Source organism: Microchirus variegatus, assembly GCF_963457635.1.
Source record: "Microchirus variegatus genome assembly, chromosome: 11".
Taxonomy (NCBI): domain Eukaryota; kingdom Metazoa; phylum Chordata; class Actinopteri; order Pleuronectiformes; family Soleidae; genus Microchirus; species Microchirus variegatus.
Genome location: NC_139812.1, coordinates 13,187,332 through 13,209,546, shown reverse-complemented (window position 1 = coordinate 13,209,546; position 22,215 = coordinate 13,187,332). Strand labels below are relative to the sequence as shown.

Genomic DNA, 22,215 nt, shown 5'->3' with positions numbered 1-22,215 from the left:
TACTACACACTCTGGAGCCTGTAGTAAGTGACCTACCAAGTTTGAAGCCTGTCAAGTAGAGCAATTAACAGATGGACAGACAGATAACCATTCCTTGAATTAATAGATGGGTGACATTACTCTCCTTTCATCTGTGATGTTATATTTTGCATGAAGGGAGTCTAAAAACACTTGGCCACCAGAAAGGTTGACATAAAAAAATAAATAAAATTAAGAACAGGAGAACAATCGTTTGTTTTAGGTATTAGCTTGAGATACAAATGACAGCCAGTGATAACTGTTAACAACTGTATTCAGGAGAAGCCTGAATTTGTCTCTCAATGTACACTCCTCAACGACCAGTTCAACTGCTTTTCCAGTGTCATGGCAACAACTCAATACATTTAGGCATATATACATGATCAAGAAGAGCTGCTGAAGTTTAAACTGAGCATTGAAATGGGATAGAAGGGTGACTTAGATTGTGGCAGGAGTGTTAGTGCCAGATAGGCTGGTTTGAGTATCTCAGAAACTGGTAATCTACTGGAATTTCTTTCTTTAATCTCAAGGGATTACACTTATATATATACACTTAATAGTTTGAATATGAAAATATCTATTTTGAGCAGCAGTTCCTCAGGGCAGAATTACCAGGTTGATTGCCAAAGGTCAGAGGCAAATGTGAGACTGGTTAGAGATGATAGAAAGGCAACAGTAACTGTGAACAGCAACTCGGAAAGAACAAAAAAAAAAGGACCACATCACATGCCACTACTACAAAATAATGACTTGCTCTATGTTCTTACCTAATAAAGTGGCCACTGAGTTTATGTGCTTGTTGAATTAGACCAATTAATATTAATGTGTCCTGGAGAATAAACGTATTCATATGTGATCATGTAGAGAGTATAAACTGTATTAAATGAATGAAGTTCTGACAATAGCTCCTCAAAACCTTTACACAAAATCGGATTTTCAACAAACCTGGCAGCTCCGGCTGTATAAAGTTCCCGTATGCTGTCTCCGGCGGTGCGTTCACGTAACCCCCGTAAAATGTCTATTCGGCGCTGATCTCATGCTTAACTGCAGATTAGCGATAATAATTTAAGCATTCTCTCTAAAACAACAAACTAAAAACACATAATTGAAATGTGTTTCGTGTGTTTAGTGGTCTTAAAACAAAAATAAATACCCGGATTTATTAGCATTTAACATATTTTGAGTCTGTTTTTCAATAATTCTGACATACCTTAGTCCATGAATGCACCATCACTCCTGTAGATCGCGAGATGTGATTGGTTGTGTCCTCCTCACGCTCAAACCTCTAATCCCGGAAGAAGGAAGTATAGAGAGGGGAGTCTGTTGACAGCAGCGGGATAATCGACAGAGTTTAAACATTGGTTTTTGTCTCTGTTAATTTGTTCTGGATTACATTTTGATATTTCGACGCAGCGAGAACCACCAAGGTACTTCACAGCTACACTTGTGTCCACAAAGGAACGTGGTTGAGGGGTTTCTCTCCTGTTAACTCGTGGTTATTATGAACTCTTTCAGATATGGAATATGGCAACAACTGAAACGCAGCTTATGTCAAGCGTCGGTTTAATCGGTAAGTTTACATTCACGGGTAATTTATCGCTTCTTGGAAGAAGCGAAGCTGGTGTCGCAGGGACTTTACCCGGCAGGAGAGTCACATGATCCCAGTGTGACCCAAAAGTGTCCCATCACCCTCTGCTCATACATGTCATGTGTGCAATGAGGTATTGTTCCCCACAAGGCCTTTTTTTTTCCTCGGTGAAAAAGTTCCAAACTAGCTGCCTTCACTTGGAGTTATCTGCAGCTATGACATTAAAGCACGTATATCTGTAAAACAATGTATTAAAAATGTGCAACTCAAAGTGAAAAATAATACACTCCTCGGCCACTTTATTAGGCACACCTGTTCAAAACGACCTGCACAGGTTCAAACTGATCATCAGAATGAAAGGAAATTAAAGTGATGTTAAATGTGGCATGGTCTGACTGGTTCACGATGATAGAAAGACAACAGTAACTCAAATAAACAAAATCAAGGTGTGCAGAAAACTGTCTGTGAAAATACAACACACTGAAGCAGATGGGTTACAATGCGGAGGAGCTAACCAGGTGTCACTCCTGCCACTTAAGCAAGAGGTCTTTGTACCTAATAAAGTAGCAGGTGAGAGTAAATCTCCAGACTTAAACATAGAATCAAATGTCAGAATCTTGCTGAGTAGTGGAACCGACATTGGGATGAATGAGAAGTTGTTTTACACTCGTCTGTAACATTTGCCAGATCATATTCAGTGAACATATGTTGACACATGTTTATCCATCCATCTATCCATTATCTACCACTTTATCCTTCACCGGAGGGTCACGGGGGGTGCTGGGCCTATCTCAGCTGACATTGGGCAATAGGTGGGGTACACCCTGGACAGCTCGCCAGTCCATCACAGGGCCACATATAGAGACAAACAACCATTCACTCACTCACACTCTTACACTCACCAATTCACCTAATCCCCATATCGCACACACAGGGAGAACATGCAAACTCCTTGCAGAAAGGACCTTGTTCCAAAGTTGACACATGTTTATATTCAGTATTATTATATAGCATTATTTTAATATTTAGACTTTTGTGTCTTAATGGGGAGCTAATCTTTTTTATGCTAACAGTTGTTTTCACCATGTTTGTCAGCTGAGCATTGCCACTGAAAGAGTTTCTTGGTTAAATGCACAACTCATGAGTTTGATCGTAGGATCCTCCTGAGCATCTGTCCACGATTCTCTGTCCATCTTTTAGCACCGTAAAGTAAATATATGATGTTCACTCTCTGTGTTTCCTTGTTGCTGTTCCCAGAGAAAGATGTGAATGGAGACACACTGTGGGTGTGGTGCTATCCCTCTGTGGACTCACGCCTGAGACAAGTCCTGCTCGGTAAGTGTTGTCTGACGCAGCAGGGCCGGGACTTCCACACGTTTGTGTTTGGTCAGTTCTGTCGAACCTGGTACTACATCACCACAGTGGAGGTGCAGGAGCCTACAGCACTAAAAAAGGTACAGCGTCAACAATGTACTGCCAGTAATTTACCTTGAATGACGAACAAAACACTCATTAAGACTCCCATGTTAAAGAAGCTAAAACAAACAGCTGTTTCTTCTTTAATAAATAAAATAAGAACTGTATTACAAATGTATGTTTTGTTGTCTTTTTATTTTTTTTCGTTCTTCAAGGTCACTCATTTTTCAACAGTCGTCACAGCAAAAGACTTCAACCCAGAGAAGTATGCTGCCCTCAGCAGGTTACTCTGCAGGTAAATGTGTTTGTAAAAACATAAGCTCTAGGTTATTTCCTGGGTCACGCTGCCAACACTAGTGCGGTGTGTTTAAATGTTCATTGATTTTCAGGATGTACATCAAACACGGCACACCAGTGAAGATGATGGAGGCTTACCTCACTGTTCTCATTAAGGGGATTTGTCAGAGTGATGAAAACGGATCGTTTCTCATTAAGGACTATGATGTTCGGAAAGCGTACTTGGCCGGTTCAATTAAAGGCAAGTCTGAGACAACTTGATCATTTTCAAATGTTTCTTAAATGCAAACATTTTTCTTTGGGATTTGTACTGGGGTTTAGATTAAATAGAGAATCAGAAGTTGGCTGATGAATTTCATAATTCATAGATTTAATTATTAGTTGACCAATCAACAAATAATTAGCTGATGAACTACAGAATATTTGTTAGTTGCGTCCAATGTAAAGGAGCACGTCATGTAAGTTTAGGTGTGTGTTAAACTAACAGATATTTTTGTTATTATCATTATTCTACTCAGACTGATTTAATTGATTTGACATTTTATTTTGTAATACTAAATACAAAAGGCAATCAAGAAGTTTAACTCGGAAAACAACCCGGATTTCCTCTAAGAAAGAAAATTGTTCTTTCTTCTTCCTCAAGCGATTCATCCAGTTTACTCGCTCTTCCTCAGATGTGGTGTCTCAGTTCGGTATGGAGACCATCATCTTGTACACTGCGCTAATGCTGAAGAAGAGGATCGTTGTTCATCACCCTCGAATTGAAGCGCTGTTAGAGTTTACGAGGTAAACTTGCGACTTCTGACGTTCACACGTGGGTTCAAATGTTAAGTGTAATCTTGGTGTTAGAGATCACTCTCCTGTTTCCCTTCAAGAGTTCTGCCGGCACTGACTTGGCACAGGAAAGACTGGTCCATCCTGCACCCGTACGTGCACCTCAGTGATACTGAACTGGAGGATTTACAAAATTGTCCAGGTGAGGCTGCTTCCTGGTTTATTTGATTTGTGATTTGTCTGACACTTCACACGCCATCTGCAACCAGCCACCTATTGGATAACACTAGCTGTCAATCACACTGGACTACAATACTGTATCGTCTATTTTCCTCTAAATGGGAACCTTACAACAGAGATGACATCTTTGTTAACTGTATGGTGCACAAGTGTGTTCTTCTTTTATCCACCCACATGTTTGTACTTCACAGGTTATATAGCAGGATTTGTAGATCCAGAAGTGAGTAACAGATCGGACTTGTTTGATGTGTATGTGAACCTCCCTGACAGTTTCATCACAGTGTCCCAGAGTGCTAAAGGTACAGTATAATGAAGGAGAAAGCATGTTGATTCCTGAGTGTAGGACAACATTAACCTCAGAGTTACACGCTCTTATCCCACCACAGAGGCCATGGCCATGGGGAAGTTGCACAAGGAGGTCGGTCACCTCATCGTCCAGTCGGCCGAGGACCCAGAGAGGTCAGACAGTCAGGTGATTAAGGTGAGGACACTTCTGTTTACAAGCCACACTCACGTTTTTCCAGGAAAAACTAGCATGACGACCACTCTTTAATTCACAGGACATCTCTGTTAAGACCAAAGAAATCCTCACCAACCTGCTCGCCCTGGCTGACAAGTGTGAAGACTCTAAAATCACACTGGAAGGTTTGAAGCAGCATAATTTCCCTGCTGCGACAGAGAACTTCCTGTTTCATCTTGCAGCTGCTGAGCAACTCTTAAGGATATAGACCTGTTTTCAGATGCTCCTGCTGAGGATGACGACACCGCCATCCTGGCTCTGATCGGATTCTGGCTCTGCTCTTTTGTAAATGTCTGGCTATTTACTACTTTTCTAAAAGGCATGTGCAGACTCTCACAGTAACATTTTGTGTCGAGTAGGAAAGTGTCACCAGTATTACATTTTAGCTCGCACTTTTATGCTAATATGAGACGAGACTTATACGAGACTACCATCAAAATAACGTTTATGTTTGACAGTGTTTTATATATTTCTTTCAGCCAACAAATCCCATGATAAGACCAAAACCAAATGACTGTGTCATCAATATCTGATTAGGTATTATTGGTTTTACTATATTTTAATGAGGGCAAAGTTACTGGTGGATGCTTTTGAGAAGCTTTTCTTAAAACTACAGTACCCAGATGTTTAAGGAAACAAAAAAAACTATTTGTAATTATTTTTTCCAGAGGGAATCTTGTAGGTAAAAGACAGACTGTTGATTTTGGACTTTTTATGGTATTTGTTGATGACTGGATAAATCTATTAGTAATTGTGGACTACATAAACTAAATAACAAATGTTTTTTGTTTTTTTTTAAGCCGGTACATCAGATAGAACATTTCAGATGCTTCCCAAACTCACAGACACAATGTCATATTTTGTATTTTACAAATGATCTAATCATCATTTTTTGTGAATCTACAGCTAATCGCGTCATGATGATTCCATGTCACCTTGATTTAAATAACATAACATGTGTCTTCTGTCCAGTTTCTCTCTCTCTTTTCTTTTTTTAATGAATGCAATATTGTCGAGGAAATTTTCAGCCACATTGCCAAGACGATGGTTTTGTGCCAACTAAGACTTAGAGTGCAATACACACACAAGTGCTTGATGTATTTTCATGAATTGATGATAACATTTCCTATCTGTGAAAACAGATAATATTAAAAGTAAATACATTCCTGATCAGAATGTGCATGGATTTAATATTCAGCTGTTACTGTGTTTGACTCAGACTCCTCTGTGATAGAATAACTGTCCGTCCACTGCTGCAGCTTGTAGCTCCTCCTCTAACGTTTCCCTCTTTATCTGTAAGAAAAAGGTCAGTGTGTCAGCTGAGGTCGTCACAGGCAAACAACGACAGTCGAGTGAAGGACTCGTGAATCTCACCGTTCCTAGTTGTGGAAAGAGACTAAACGATATAGGGATCATCAGGCCCAGAACAAACGCAATGCTCATGTTATGTAGAGGAGCGGCCAGCAGAGACTTCCTCTGAAGTCTTGTCCTGTTAAAGAAAAGTCATTTAGTGCTTAGCTGTGGTACCTTTGTCCACACACCTTTGACCAAAATTTCAATTCAAACGTAACTCACTTTCGCAAAAGGAAAAACATTAGACTAGGAACAGCACCAGTTGTACCAAACAGTGCTGCTCTGGACAACGCTGTTTCCCTCACAGCCTGAAACAAAAGAAAAACATATTTAATACTGCAAGATTTTAAGGAGGCAGTTTAAGCTCCCTTTTTAAAACAACAAAACCTTCTCTCCTGCTGCTTTAGAGACGCCAACTGGATTTCCAATGGAATCAAACACTTGGATCCCTGTTTCTGACTCCTCACTCCTGATAGTGAAGACGCTGAATAGGGCCAGAGCAGCTGGAGAGTTTAAATAACAGTGTAAAAGGTCTTATCTGTCATGACAGAATATATATGACATACAATCATGTATGCCTTACCGGAGAGTGGCACCGGTAACAGTGACCTGAAGAAAGTCTGGACTGGTGGACTTTTTATACGGAGTCGGTTAATGATAATTTGAGGAAGGGCCTGAAACAGAAGATGGGAACTTTTTTTTTCTTAAACGTTCACTTAAATGAAAAACGTACTAGTTAACACTGAAGAACAGCCAGCAACACTATCGGCTCACACACAGACATACACACCCCTGCACATGTGGCATAGGACACTGTTGCAACGGTCAAAATGAGGTGCTTCAAATGCGTCGCCTTCCCCTGGTGGAGAGAGATAAAGAGAGTGAAGATTAACAAAGGAAGTCTTTGTTTGGGTGGTTCTGTTAGGTGAACACACTTGGAGATCTCAAGAAATCAGGACATTTACCTGCTGCTCTGATGAAGAATTTCTATTTGCATAGTTGAACCCAACCATGTAGCTCTGCAGCATAAACTAAGAGAATAGTTGTATTAATATATATATATATATATTTTATTTTTTTACGTACATAGTGTTAAATGACAAATGGGCTTCTTTACCTGCCAAAACAGAGCTGGTTTGACAGTGGCGTGAGGAAAAAATGTGGCAACAACCTGAAATGAATAAAACACGAAAAGATAATATTTTAATATATTACAGTATTATGGATAAACCGTCATTAAATATTTGTTGGATCACACACACGTACCAAAGGGGCTGATAGTGGAAATAATGCTGAAAGGAAAATAAAATAAATGAGGGCAAGATGTGAATGACCAGTATGCACAAGTTCTGAACTCAGCTAATAACAGGTGATCATTGTCTCATCATATTTGATGTTAAGACATTTTAGTCTCTTGCTAACCATGCTATCATGTAATACCAATACGGTTCCTGTAAGAGCACTACAAACACCCCTTGATATAAAGTTTGATTGTTTTAAATGTTACTCTTGCCCACAGAATGATTATGGTGATTATGTACCTGCAGGGCGGAAAACTAGAGGAAGAACAGCTCCAGAATCAGCATGGACAGATGACTGCAAACACAGAGCATAAACACGTAGACGTTTTTAAACACATACACCCTTCGATTAAAAAATAAATGGTCACCATTTTTACGTATATTCCCTTATTTCATGAAAAATGTGCCAGTTCTGATTTTCACCGACATTTAGTGGCTAAAAAGAATAATCCAGGAATTCCAATAGGTCGTTGGACCCTAATAATTTTAGTTCTGTTTGTTCAAGTATTTGATGATATTATAGCACAGTGCTATTTTAAATACGGTAAACAACTGTACATTTCAGTAAATTATTTTCAATTTAGCAAATATTAAAACCACTGTTTGTCTTTGTGTTTCTTCTACTCACAAGAGCAAGAGTCAGAGCAGTTGCATCCTGTAGAAAGAAGAGCAAAGAGGTTTAAATCAATACGTGGTCACATGACAGACGAATCTCCATCAAGCAAGAAAATCAACCTGACCTTTTCACTTTTCTCTTCACTTCCAAGCAGAGAGTGAGCTTTCTCTATTTCAGACTAAAGAGAACAGCATCATTAGTTGTCTTTTATACATGTACTAATGACTTATTTCACAGTGACAGATTACTGCAGTGGCTGCTGCTTACATTAGAGGCGATTAAGACGGTTGGATCGAGGACATTAAACCAGATTTGTACTCGGCTGAGGAAAGACTGAAAGAGAAGGTGTTCAGATGTAAACACAGTTGTTCATCACTGATGATAATAATGCTCTGCATATACAAACACAGCAGTTAGTTACCTGACCGTGACTTCTCCAGTACAACAGATTAGGATCCATTTGAGCAACAACTTACATGTAAATATCACTATCTCACTTGTTTTACTACAGTCTATAGAGCACTGTTACAGTTCACTGTCATGCCTTTGAGGCAGAGTGCTGCTTGAGTGAAAGACTGCGCATGTTGATGACGTAGTTCTCTCTCAATTGAGCACGTAGGCGCACTTTCGAGTATTTATTTTGTACAGAAAGGTCGACGATAAGAAAAAACATCTAACAAGAATAAAAACGTTTTAATCATAATATTTTTTAAACATTTCTCGCCGGCCTGGAAGACTTGGTATGTGCTTTTTTTCAGTCGGTATATATGGGGGAAATTTCAAAATAAAAGTACCTGTTCCTTTATGTTTAAAAAAACAGTGATTTCCAGAATAAAAGACACCGTGGAGCATCTTTATTACTAAAGGGGGTTTACAGTACAGATGTAATTAAGAGAAACATATTGCATTAGTGAACATATACAATACAAACAGGGGAAATAAGACTTTGCCAGGGGAAGCTCATATGTTATTAAAGAGAAAAAGAAAAGGAGGACAATATATTTACAGTCTTAATTGCCTTTTTGTTATTGGGGCCAGAAATCAAAGTAATATATAGTGCACAACTTCATGGATAACAGGGACACAAATAGTTTTTGGGTTTTTTAACCATTGAATTTGCATTTGTGATATGGAAATTTGCCAACAGGATTAATACATTTATAATTAAATACATTATACATTTACTTTGAGTGCCCAGAACTATATATTTTAAATCATGTAATATTCGTGAAACATTTAGGTAATCAGTAGGGCTGCAATGATGAATGAATCGATTTTAGATATTTTATTATTTTTTTAACAATTAATACAAGCTTTGTGATTTTTTTTAGCTTCTTAAAAGTGAATATTGTCTGGTTTCTTTGCTCCATTTGACAATAAAATCATTAAAACTAGGTTACAGGTTTGATAAACACTGATCAACATTTTAACTGTATTTTATGGACAAAAAAATATTCGATTAATCAAGAAAATAATTCTAAAACTAAACAGTATATTTCATTAAACACTGAAAAGACATCTCTTGCAGTGTTTCTTTGACAACCACTTTCACTTCAAGATGGAAATTGTGGCACTGAGGCCATCTCTGCCAAGATGAAAGTGTCTGTGAGCAGTAGTTCACATGGTTTAACTCTCTTCCATGTAGGCTACTGCACTTTATTTTACTTTTTGAAACAATACAATGCCGTCGCGTCATGTTAGGTGCACTGTATATTGTCCTTTTGTTTTTTGTCACACCCCTTATTTTAGTTTAGTTCGCGTCGCTGAAACGTCGTATATGACGCATTAACGTCTTCCGCTGACACATTCAAGATGGCCGCCACCATGGCACGACTCCTCCGGACCTCTGTGAGTACAAACGATGTCACAAACTCTTTCACCACAGTCAAATGTTAACTCCTGACTGTTTATAATCGGTGCTAAACTACGAATCAATAAGCGACGAGTGTCCGTGGCAGTTATTGATTAATAATAGTCACGTGTCATCGCGGAGGCTCTGTCATTTTGAATGTGACGCACATTTGAACAGGGTTTCCCAATATGTGGCCTGTGGTCCAATGGTGGTCCAAAAGTCTTTTTAATATTATTCACCAAGTTTGCCTGTATGGAATTACCATTACTAGTAAAAAATGACGTCACTTTGGCCCCACAAGTGTATAGTGCTTTATTTTAGATCTCTAGAATTCAGTTGCAGATGTCAGTAACTAGTAATTGTAGACGTCTGGTGACTATCTGAAACTTACTTCAAGATATCTAAAAGGGACGATGTAGATGTCTTCAACCCAGGATAATAAAAGATATCTTCAGCTTAAATTATGATGAAACTGATGTCATTTTGACTTGTAAATCCAGAATTGTAGATATCTGTAACTGTAGTTTTTATTAGAAAGAATGGCATTGCATAATGACATAACTATAATGACATATTCTCTGATTTCTTTGCTCCATACACTCTTAGAAATAAGGGTTCCAAAAGGGTCGTTCTACAAGGGCTGAGGTTCTACCTGGAACCATTTGCTTCTGAAAAACAAAGGTTTTTCAAGGGTTCTTGGTAACACTAATGGTTCCAGTAAGAACCATTTTGATCCAGAGAACCCTTTAAAACCCCTTTCAGAATAAAGGGTTTTACCTGGAGCCTAAAAGTGTTCTCTTATGAGGACAAGCCGAAGAACCTTATATGATACTTGGCACTTTTATCTCTAAGAGTGTAGAACAACGAAATCTTAAAAAAAAAACATTATTTCAAGGACTTGGAAATACGCATTTTTATGACATATTTTAGACCAAACCCTAAAATGCAGGATACACAACTGGTATTTCTTATTATATGTGTATAACACTTATAATCTTATGCATGATGTTGATGCAGTGAAATATCGCAATATTTTGCGTGGTGCTTTTGAGACAACCAAGTAACAATTTCTGTAGCATCTGATTTTTTTTGTTTTCCACATGTTTGTGGAATAGCGTTTTTTAAAAAAAAAATCAATTGATGTTTCAGTCCACTAGATGGTGCCATAGCTCACTCTGACTAGCCTTGTTGCATGACTATATTGCAATATATGATTTCACAAATACTCAATATTTTGTGTCATGATAATATCATATTGTGACTTAAATATAGTGATAATACGGTATTGTGGTGTCTCTGGCGATTCCCATCCCTAATATTTAGAGTATAAACTTAATGGCCGTCACCTACAAGATGCTCTTTTCCACCTTTTTTATAGTTTTATTACATTTCAAATATCACAGTGAGTGCAGAAACAACTATAACTTCGTCAAAATAAATTATTTGTACAGCATTGTAATTGTACCTTTCCTGATATGAAAACTGTTCCAGCTTCTGCCTCAGTGTCAACTGCAGTGACTTCATTTGTAAATGACTTTCCTCATGAACCTTGTATATGACTTTTGCTCACTGGACTATATATTTTTGGCTAAAATTACAACTTCCAACTTGTTGCTGGTAAAGAAAGAAGACATTTACTCACTTGGCTCAAGCATGAGGGATTAACTATCCTTATTTCTATGGTTTTACTTTGAATTTGAAAAAGTTAACGCTCTGTATTACTCATTTTCTCAGGCGAGGGTTGCAGCAGGAGGGCTGAAGCTCACAGCAGCATGTCAACATGGAGTCCTCACTGCTCCTGCACTTCAGAGAGCCTGTCTCTCTACCAGTATGTACAAAACCCTCTTGTGGTCAAGTTGTAGCCTCAGATCCTTGAATTAAAGCTGTGAGATGATACAACCTTATTTAGAAATAACCCTTACCCATTAGACTGGATTTGGAGTGTTATTATACTATACTGTATGTTCATACTGATGTCTGCACTCAAATCTGCAAGAATTGTGCCTTGGTTTTACTCAGCAAATGAATAACAAATAAATAGTACTGGACTTTTTTTTTGCACCAGGCACATGCAGATGGACCCCTGCTGTCACTCAGCCTGCTCCTGATTTTAAGGCCACAGCTGTTTTCAACGGGGAGTTTAAGGAGATGAGCCTCGCTGATTTCAAGGGCAAATACCTGGTCCTTTTATTCTACCCACTGGATTTGTGAGTACCATTAGTGACATTCACACGTGTAGTCGTCCATTGAAACTAAAACCTACTTTTTTGTGACCAGGAAGTATTTCACTCGCAGCACCTTCTAACTAGTGTCTGTGTTACTTTGCAGCACCTTTGTTTGCCCAACAGAGATCATCTCATTCAGTGACAAGGCCAACGAGTTTCATGACATCAACTGTGAGGTGCTGGGTGTATCTGTGGACTCGCACTTCTCCCACCTGGCATGGATCAACACTCCACGCAAGGTACACTTGATCAGCATCATCACCCAGTAACAGACAAATGGTGCAAGGTTCAACTCAGTGCCCAGTTTTCATCCAGTCTTTGAATTAACCTTTAGTAAATGATTGATCCACTGTGTGTGTTGTTGACATAAACTTTCAAATAAAACGTAATGTAAATTGTTTTTCTTCAGACTGGAGGTCTGGGAAACATCCACATCCCCCTGCTGTCAGACCTCACTAAGCAGGTCTCTAGAGACTATGGTGTTCTGCTGGAGGGTCCAGGCATCGCCCTCAGGTATTTTTGGAGTTGTGAGAAATATCCTTTGCCACTGTCCGTTTTTGTTTATCTAACATGAGACCATCAGTCTTTTAATCAGTGTTGCTGGTGGCTTTTTTAAATGTCCATTCATTGTCCAGTCTTTTATTGAAATGTACTCGCCTTCAAGTTCAAATCTCAACATGAAGGAGGTAATTTGTTTGCTCTGTGTGACATGTTTGTCACAAACAGCACAGTATAATAATCATACAGTAATACTCGCACGTCATCTTTAAATCTTTTATTTGTATTTTTTAAGGGGTTCACATAAAAGCCATTATTTTTCAACAGTATAATTATAGATGACTTTCATTTTAATTGAACCAAACAAGTAAAGTTTATTTATGTAGCACATTTAAAAACAACCTCAGGTGACCAAAGTGCTCATGACTTTGTTTTACTTAAAACTACATCATAGAATTCACAAAATGTTCTGTTGACTTGATTTGGTTTGCAGTGCCAGCATTGTTGTCTCAGTAAAAAGGTCCAAACTGGTTTGGATCCTGGTTAGACCAAAAAACTGAAATTGAAATCTACATCATATCAAACCTATACCACTTGTGTTGGTGTTTTTCACGAAGTCTTTCTGTGTGGAGTTGTTCTCTCCGACTGTAGGTGTTAATGTGAGAGTGAATGGGTGTTTGTCTCTGTATGTTGGTCCTGTGATGGATTGACGACCTGTTCCCTGTCCTGCCTTTTCACCCTATGTCAGCTGGAAATGGCTTCAGCTCTCCCTGCTGTCCTCAAGAGTAGAGTTGTTGAAAATGAATGAATGAATGAATGAATGAATAAATGTATAATTGAATGAAAGGTGATGATTTCAGTTTTGGTTATTCTTGTCCTTTAGGGGCCTTTTCATCATTGATCCAGTTGGAGTGGTGAGACACATGAGTGTGAATGACCTGCCCGTGGGCCGCAGTGTAGAAGAGACCCTTCGTCTGGTGAAGGCGTTCCAGTTCGTGGAGACTCACGGTGAAGTGTGTCCGGCCAGCTGGACCCCCAAGTCCCCAACAGTGAGTTCACTCGTCTGCCACACACTAATAGCATTTCAATGTGTCCTTCTTCAAAGATATCAATGTTCCCATTGGCACCTGTTGTTGAATTATGTATTTCACACTTTTACTGTGCAGTTTTCACATTATTTATTTACAAGTGGTTTGAGGCCACATCCATCCACTGCATGGTTTAGTTTAAAGAGGAATAACTAATGCTACTTTCACACTACACTTCAAGCCACTAAAGCCAAAGAACTTTGAAAATGCTCTCTCATTTTATTTATATATAAATATGAACTCCAGGGCTACGTCAGACGACTCTAGCAGCACATTCAAAACCTTTTTTTTATTTTTTTTATAAAATGTATTAGTGAGGATGTAGTTTACAGAAAACTAAATTTGGAGAATGTGTTTTTCAAATTTTTAGATGCAGCGGAAACCTGGTAATTAATTGACCTTAATCTTGTTTTATCTGTTTTTCAGATCAAACCAACGCCGCAAGGATCCAAGGAGTACTTTGAAAAAGTAAACTGACAAAAGGTTAAATGTTTTCAGCTAAACCAGAAGTTGGTACAGATACATGAAACTTTTTGAATGAAAGTTGTATTTAATCGCACTCAGCTGAATGCTCTAATAAATCTATTCTTTATAAAGAACAGCTCTTTGTTTTGATTCATGCGAGGGTTTGTGGTAACAAACACTTGAGTGTTATTCATGGCTGATTAATGTAATCACCTCAACTGCTCCATTACAAACACTGAACTGCACTACTGTGTTTTCATGTGACTGTGATACACATTATAGGGCTGTCACGATTACTTGATTTCACAATTATTCACATTAATTGAGGTATTAAACGCTATATTATATTAATCGTAATGTTTCCTCAATACCGTCAGTAAAGATTATGCTGAAAGCCCGCAACCATATAGGTAGTTCAGCGCAACTCAAACGGAACCAAAACAAAGTTATACAACATTTATTGTCATACCAATTTTTTTTAAATATTACGACAAAGCAGGTTTTAGTTATTAACTCATCGCTCATTAGCATTTATTTTCAAACTTATTATCCATGTATTAACAAGCTCCTGTGAGGATTCATTGAGGAGAGGAGACTGACATCATGACACTGATGATGGTTTGGACTGCGGAGCTGCGACCGTGTGATGCACGGAGACCTGCGCTCTCTTCATCACTGATTCCTGGGGAGGCTGTTTGTCTTATCGTCACTATCTGTTCATAAAGTTAGTGATAAATGTGATGAACGTGTGAATTGAGATTTGATAAGATAAACATGCTGAGTGAAATCCTCTGGAGTTATAAATACACTTTTAACACATTGTTATTGTTCCTAATAATATGATCATGTTAGAGTCTGATTTTATGATTATTATATTAACCATAAATTGTAATTATAATGATAAGTTAGCTTGATTTGTAAACCACCTCTACAAAAAATTATACAAACTAAATACAAAGCAAAGCAATTAGACCATATATATTATAAATATTCAATGGAATTTATTTCTTTTAATCAAGTACTTAATGTTGTCCTTATTTTCTTGGACAATAATATATAAAATGTCCCAGTTCTGTGACAGCAAAATGTTGTATTTTACATGTATGATTATTAGCAGTATATCAGTGAATGGAAAATCAAGCAAAAAAGTCCAAGAAAACAACATGATTCCTGTAACAACACATATAAACTAATAGCCACGGTCAATTAAATAAACCATCAAAATGATAATTTTCACCTTTAATTACGTCATTATACTTTTTAGCTTACTGTATTCACGATCTTTGGTTATGCCATTTATATACAAATCCAAGGTTTAAAGCCAGAAGCAAACGTGCCATTGGTATTCATGAAATCCGCTAGCTAAGCTGGAAGTATAGCCATTACTTTTATGTAAATAAAAGGAAAGAATTTGTATGTTAAATGTCTAAGCGTATATATAGTATGTCGTCCAAAATCACACAAAAAAGACATACTATAGTATGTTGTCCAAAATTTGACCAAAAAGTCGTAGTATAGTATGTCGTCCAAAATTTGACCAAAAAGTCATATTATAGTATGTCGTCCAAATTTTGACCAAATAGTCATAGTACAGTATGTCGTCCAAAATTTGACAAAAAAGTCATATTATAGTATGTCGTCCAAATTTTGACCAAAAAGTCACAGTATAGTATGTCGTCCAAAATTTGACAAAAATGACATACTATAGTATGTCGTCCAAAATTTGACAAAAAAAGTCATATTATAGTATGTCGTCCAAATTTTGACCAAATAGTCATAGTATATATAGTGTCGTCCAAAATTTGACCAAAAAGTCATAGTATAGTATGTCGTCCAAAATTTGACCAAAAAGTCATAGTATAGTATGTCGTCCAAAAGTTGACAAAAATGACTTACTATAGTATGTCGTCCAAAATTTGACAAAAAAAGTCATATTATAGTATGTCGTCCAAATTTTGACCAAATAGTCATAGTATAGTATGTCGTCCAAAATTTGACCAAAAAGTCATAGTATAGTATGTCGTCCAAAATTTGACAAAAATGACTTACTATAGTATGTCGTCCAAATTTTGACCAAAAAGTCATACTATAGTATGTCGTCCAAATTTTGACCAAAAAGTCACAGTATAGTATGTCGTCCAAAATTTGACAAAAATGACATACTATAGTATGTCGTCCAAATTTTGACAAAAAAGTCATATTAAAGTATGTCGTCCAAAATTTGACAAAAAAGTCATAGTATAGTATGTCGTCCAAAATTTGACCAAAAAGTCACACTATGGTATGTTATCCAAATTTTGACCAAAAAGTCATAGTATAGTATGTCGTCCAAAATTTGACAAAAAAGTCATATTATAGTATGTCGTCCAAATTTTGACCAAATAGTCATAGTATAGTATGTCGTCCAAAATTTGACCAAAAAGTCATAGTATAGTATGTTGTCCAAAATTTGACCAAAAAGTCATAGTATAGTATGTCGTCCAAAATTTGACCAAAAAGTCATAGTATAGTATGTCGTCAAAAATTTGACAAAAATGACATACTATAGTATGTCGTCCAAATTTTGACCAAAAAGTCACAGAATAGTATGTCGTCCAAAATTTGACAAAAATTACATACTATAGTATGTCGTCCAAAATTTGACAAAAATGACATATTATAGTATGTCGTCCAAAATTTGACCAAAAAGTCATAGGATAGTATGTCGTCCAAATTTTGACCAAAAAGTCATAGTATATTATGTCGTCCAAAATTTGACCAAAAAGTCATAGTATAGTATGTCGTCCAAAATTTGACCAAAAAGTCACACTATAGTATGTTGTCCAAATTTTGACCAAAAAGTCATAGTATAGTATGTCGTCCAAAATTTGACCAAAAAGTCATAGTATAGTATGTCGTCCAAAATTTGACAAAAATGACATACTATAGTATGTCGTCCAAAATTTGACAAAAATGACATATTATAGTATGTCGTCCAAAATTTGACCAAAAAGTCATAGGATAGTATGTCGTCCAAAATTTGACCAAAAAGTCACACTATAGTATGTTGTCCAAATTTTGACCAAAAAGTCATAGTATAGTATGTCGTCCAAAATTTGACAAAAATGACATACTATAGTATGTCGTCCAAATTTTGACCAAAAAGTCATATTATAGTATGTCGTCCAAAATTTGACCAAAAAGTCATAGTATAGTATGTCGTCCAAAATTTGACCAAAAAGTCACACTATAGTAGGTTGTCCAAATTTTGACCAAAAAGTCATAGTATAGTATGTCGTCCAAAATTTGACCAAAAAGTCATAGTATAGTATGTCGTCCAAAATTTGACAAAAATGACATACTATATAGTATGTCGTCCAAATTTTGACCAAAAAGTCACAGTATAGTATGTTGTCCAAAATTTGACAAAAAAGTCATAGTATAGTATGTAGTCCAAAATTTGACAAAAATGACATATTATAGTATGTCGTCCAAAATTTGACCAAAAAGTCAGGATAGTATGTCGTCCAAAATTTGACAAAAATGACATACTATAGTATGTCGTCCAAATTTTGACCAAAAAGTCATATTAAAGTATGTCGTCCAAAATTTGACCAAAAAGTCATAGTATAGTATGTTGTCCAAAATTTGACAAAAATGACATACTATAGTAGGTCGTCCAAATTTTGACCAAAAAGTCATATTAAAGTATGTCGTCCAAAATTTGACCAAAAAGTCAAAGTATAGTATGTCGTCCAAAATTTGACAAAAATGACATACTATAGTATGTCGTCCAAAATTTGACAAAAATGACATATTATAGTATGTCGTCCAAAATTTGACCAAAAAGTCATAGGATAGTATGTCGTCCAAAATTTGACCAAAAAGTCACACTATAGTATGTTGTCCAAATTTTGACCAAAAAGTCATAGTATAGTATGTCGTCCAAAATTTGACAAAAATGACATACTATAGTATGTCGTCCAAATTTTGACCAAAAAGTCATATTATAGTATGTCGTCCAAAATTTGACCAAAAAGTCATAGTATAGTATGTCGTCCAAAATTTGACCAAAAAGTCACACTATAGTAGGTTGTCCAAATTTTGACCAAAAAGTCATAGTATAGTATGTCGTCCAAAATTTGACCAAAAAGTCATAGTATAGTATGTCGTCCAAAATTTGACAAAAATGACATACTATATAGTATGTCGTCCAAATTTTGACCAAAAAGTCACAGTATAGTATGTTGTCCAAAATTTGACAAAAAAGTCATAGTATAGTATGTAGTCCAAAATTTGACAAAAATGACATATTATAGTATGTCGTCCAAAATTTGACCAAAAAGTCAGGATAGTATGTCGTCCAAAATTTGACCAAAAAGTCACAGTATAGTATGTTGTCCAAATTTTGACCAAAAAGTCATAGTATAGTATGTCATCCAAAATTTGACCAAAAAGTCATAGTATAGTATGTCGTCCAAAATTTGACAAAAATGATATACTATAGTATGTCGTCCAAATTTTGACCAAAAAGTCATATTATAGTATGTCGTCCAAAATTTGACCAAAAAGACATAGTATAGTATGTCGTCCAAAATTTGACCAAAAGTCACAGTATAGTATGTTGTCCAAAATTTGACAAAAAAGTCATAGTATAGAATGTCGTCCAAAATTTGACCAAAAAGTCGTAATATAGAATGTTGTCCAAAATTTGACCAAAAAGTCGTGATATAGAATGTTGTCCAAAATTTGACCAAAAAGTCATAGGATAGTATGTCGTCCAAAATTTGACCAAAAAGTCACACTATAGTATGTTGTCCAAATTTTGACCAAAAAGTCATAGTATAGTATGTCGTCCAAAATTTGACAAAAATGATATACTATAGTATGTCGTCCAAAATTTGACCAAAAAGTCACACTATAGTATGTTGTCCAAATTTTGACCAAAAAGTCATAGTATAGTATGTCGTCCAAAATTTGACCAAAAGTCACAGTATAGTATGTTGTCCAAAATTTGACAAAAAAGTCATAGTATAGAATGTCGTCCAAAATTTGACCAAAAAGTCGTAATATAGAATGTTGTCCAAAATTTGACCAAAAAGTCGTGATATAGAATGTTGTCCAAAATTTGACCAAAAAGTCTTAATATAGTATTTCGTCCAAAATGTGACCAAAAAGTCATACTAAAGTATGTTGTCCAAATTTTGACCAAAAAGTCATATTATAGTATGTCGTCCAAAATTTGACCAAAAAGACATAGTATAGTATGTCGTCCAAAATTTGACCAAAAAGTCACACTATAGTATGTTGTCCAAATTTTGACCAAAAAGTCATAGTATAGTATGTCGTCCAAAATTTGACCAAAAAGTCACAGTATAGTATGTTGTCCAAAATTTGACAAAAAAGTCATAGTATAGAATGTCGTCCAAAATTTGACCAAAAAGTCGTAATATAGAATGTTGTCCAAAATTTGACCAAAAAGTCGTGATATAGAATGTTGTCCAAAATTTGACCAAAAAGTCTTAATATAGTATTTCGTCCAAAATGTGACCAAAAAGTCATACTAAAGTATGTTGTCCAAATTTTGACAAAAAAGTCATATTATAGTATGTCGTCCAAAATTTGACCAAAAAGTCATAGTATAGTATGTCGTCCAAAATTTGACAAAAATGACATACTATAGTATGTAGTCCAAAATTTGACAAAAATGACATACTAAAGTATGTCGTCCAAATTTTGACAAAAAAGTCATAGTATAGTATGTAGTCCAAAATTTGACAAAAATGACATACTAAAGTATGTCGTCCAAATTTTGACAAAAAAGTCACAGTATAGTATGTCGTCCAAAATTTGACAAAAATGACATACTAAAGTATGTCGTCCAAATTTTGACAAAAAAGTCATAGTATAGTATGTCGTCCAAAATTTGACCAAAAAGTCACACTATAGTATGTCGTCCAAAATTTGACAAAAAAGTCATATTATAGTATGTCGTCCAAAATTTGACCAAAAAGTCATAGTATAGTATGTCGTCAAAAATTTGACAAAAATGACATACTATAGTATGTCGTCCAAATTTTGACCATAAAGTCACAGTATAGTATGTCGTCCAAAATTTGACAAAAATTACATACTATAGTATGTCGTCCAAAATTTGACAAAAATGACATACTTTAGTATGTCGTCCAAATTTTGACCAAAAAGTCATAGTATAGTATGTCGTCAAAAATTTGACAAAAATGACATACTATAGTATGTCGTCCAAAATTTGACCAAAAAGTCATACTATAGTATGTCGTCCAGAATTTGACAAAAATGACATACTAAAGTATGTCGTCCAAATTTTGACAAAAAAGTCATATTATAGTATGTCGTCCAAAATTTGACGAAAAAGTCACAGTATAGTTTGTCCTCCAAAATTTGACCAAAAAGTCATAGTATAGTATGTCGTCCAAAATTTGACAAAAATGACATACTATAGTATGTCGTCCAAAATTTGACCAAAAAGTCACACTAAAGTATGTTGTCCAAATTTTGACCAAAAAGTCACACTATAGTATGTTGTCCAAATTTTGACCAAAAAGTCATAGTATAGTATGTCGTCCAAAATTTGACCAAAAAGTCACAGTATAGTATGTTGTCCAAAATTTGACAAAAAAGTCATAGTATAGAATGTCGTCCAAAATTTGACCAAAAAGTCGTAATATAGAATGTTGTCCAAAATTTGACCAAAAAGTCGTGATATAGAATGTTGTCCAAAATTTGACCAAAAAGTCTTAATATAGTATGTCGTCCAAAATTTGACCAAAAAGTCACACTATAGTATGTTGTCCAAATTTTGACCAAAAAGTCATAGTATAGTATGTCGTCCAAAATTTGACCAAAAAGTCACAGTATAGTATGTTGTCCAAAATTTGACAAAAAAGTCATAGTATAGAATGTCGTCCAAAATTTGACCAAAAAGTCGTAATATAGAATGTTGTCCAAAATTTGACCAAAAAGTCGTGATATAGAATGTTGTCCAAAATTTGACCAAAAAGTCTTAATATAGTATTTCGTCCAAAATGTGACCAAAAAGTCATACTAAAGTATGTTGTCCAAATTTTGACAAAAAAGTCATATTATAGTATGTCGTCCAAAATTTGACCAAAAAGTCATAGTATAGTATGTCGTCCAAAATTTGACAAAAATGACATACTATAGTATGTAGTCCAAAATTTGACAAAAATGACATACTAAAGTATGTCGTCCAAATTTTGACAAAAAAGTCATAGTATAGTATGTAGTCCAAAATTTGACAAAAATGACATACTAAAGTATGTCGTCCAAATTTTGACAAAAAAGTCACAGTATAGTATGTCGTCCAAAATTTGACAAAAATGACATACTAAAGTATGTCGTCCAAATTTTGACAAAAAAGTCATAGTATAGTATGTCGTCCAAAATTTGACCAAAAAGTCACACTATAGTATGTCGTCCAAAATTTGACAAAAAAGTCATATTATAGTATGTCGTCCAAAATTTGACCAAAAAGTCATAGTATAGTATGTCGTCAAAAATTTGACAAAAATGACATACTATAGTATGTCGTCCAAATTTTGACCATAAAGTCACAGTATAGTATGTCGTCCAAAATTTGACAAAAATTACATACTATAGTATGTCGTCCAAAATTTGACAAAAATGACATACTTTAGTATGTCGTCCAAATTTTGACCAAAAAGTCATAGTATAGTATGTCGTCAAAAATTTGACAAAAATGACATACTATAGTATGTCGTCCAAAATTTGACCAAAAAGTCATACTATAGTATGTCGTCCAGAATTTGACAAAAATGACATACTAAAGTATGTCGTCCAAATTTTGACAAAAAAGTCATATTATAGTATGTCGTCCAAAATTTGACAAAAAAGTCACAGTATAGTTTGTCCTCCAAAATTTGACCAAAAAGTCATAGTATAGTATGTCGTCCAAAATTTGACAA

The 22,215-nt window shown here is 35.7% G+C and overlaps 3 protein-coding genes across 3 annotated transcripts; 2 read left to right on the top strand and 1 right to left on the bottom strand.

Annotated features, from left to right (window-relative positions):
* The first annotated feature begins 1,308 nt into the window (after window positions 1-1,308).
* Window positions 1,309-5,350, top strand: dennd10 (DENN domain containing 10). Its single transcript, XM_083897262.1, has 10 exons — window positions 1,309-1,445; window positions 1,534-1,588; window positions 2,864-3,060; window positions 3,238-3,317; window positions 3,412-3,560; window positions 3,994-4,105; window positions 4,195-4,295; window positions 4,525-4,632; window positions 4,720-4,814; window positions 4,894-5,350. The coding sequence occupies exons 2-10, from the start codon at window positions 1,543-1,545 to the stop codon at window positions 5,059-5,061; spliced, it is 1,056 nt and encodes a 351-aa protein (XP_083753388.1). The 5' UTR covers window positions 1,309-1,445; window positions 1,534-1,542; the 3' UTR covers window positions 5,062-5,350.
* A 373-nt stretch (window positions 5,351-5,723) lies between these two features.
* Window positions 5,724-8,679, bottom strand: sfxn4 (sideroflexin 4). The gene is made up of 14 exons (XM_083897669.1): window positions 8,545-8,679; window positions 8,391-8,456; window positions 8,248-8,301; window positions 8,136-8,162; window positions 7,748-7,802; window positions 7,473-7,498; window positions 7,324-7,377; window positions 7,172-7,237; window positions 6,997-7,065; window positions 6,790-6,880; window positions 6,594-6,709; window positions 6,429-6,514; window positions 6,228-6,342; window positions 5,724-6,146 (listed from the first exon to the last, which is right to left on the bottom strand). The coding sequence occupies exons 1-14, from the start codon at window positions 8,581-8,583 to the stop codon at window positions 6,069-6,071; spliced, it is 942 nt and encodes a 313-aa protein (XP_083753795.1). The 5' UTR covers window positions 8,584-8,679; the 3' UTR covers window positions 5,724-6,068.
* Window positions 8,680-9,934: 1,255 nt separating this feature from the next.
* On the top strand, window positions 9,935-14,383 carry prdx3 (peroxiredoxin 3). The gene is made up of 7 exons (XM_083898207.1): window positions 9,935-9,971; window positions 11,710-11,803; window positions 12,041-12,182; window positions 12,304-12,439; window positions 12,610-12,713; window positions 13,582-13,747; window positions 14,213-14,383. The coding sequence occupies exons 1-7, from the start codon at window positions 9,936-9,938 to the stop codon at window positions 14,261-14,263; spliced, it is 729 nt and encodes a 242-aa protein (XP_083754333.1). The 5' UTR covers window position 9,935; the 3' UTR covers window positions 14,264-14,383.
* The last annotated feature ends 7,832 nt before the right edge of the window (window positions 14,384-22,215 follow it).

Excerpts from the sequence above, each read along its gene's own strand:
- dennd10 (XM_083897262.1), top strand. The coding sequence starts at position 1,543 with ATGGCAACAACTGAAACGCAGCTTATGTCAAGCGTCGGTTTAATCG. Across the intron at positions 3,061-3,237 it reads AGCCTACAGCACTAAAAAAG|GTCACTCATTTTTCAACAGT; the intron begins GTACAGCGTCAA and ends TCGTTCTTCAAG. Across the intron at positions 4,106-4,194 it reads GCGCTGTTAGAGTTTACGAG|AGTTCTGCCGGCACTGACTT; the intron begins GTAAACTTGCGA and ends TTTCCCTTCAAG.
- sfxn4 (XM_083897669.1), bottom strand. The coding sequence starts at position 8,583 with ATGGATCCTAATCTGTTGTACTGGAGAAGTCACGGTCAG. Across the intron at positions 8,457-8,544 it reads ACTGGAGAAGTCACGGTCAG|TCTTTCCTCAGCCGAGTACA; the intron begins GTAACTAACTGC and ends CTTCTCTTTCAG. Across the intron at positions 6,710-6,789 it reads GTTACCGGTGCCACTCTCCG|CTGCTCTGGCCCTATTCAGC; the intron begins GTAAGGCATACA and ends TAAACTCTCCAG.
- prdx3 (XM_083898207.1), top strand. The coding sequence starts at position 9,936 with ATGGCCGCCACCATGGCACGACTCCTCCGGACCTCT. Across the intron at positions 9,972-11,709 it reads CACGACTCCTCCGGACCTCT|GCGAGGGTTGCAGCAGGAGG; the intron begins GTGAGTACAAAC and ends TCATTTTCTCAG. Across the intron at positions 12,440-12,609 it reads GGATCAACACTCCACGCAAG|ACTGGAGGTCTGGGAAACAT; the intron begins GTACACTTGATC and ends GTTTTTCTTCAG.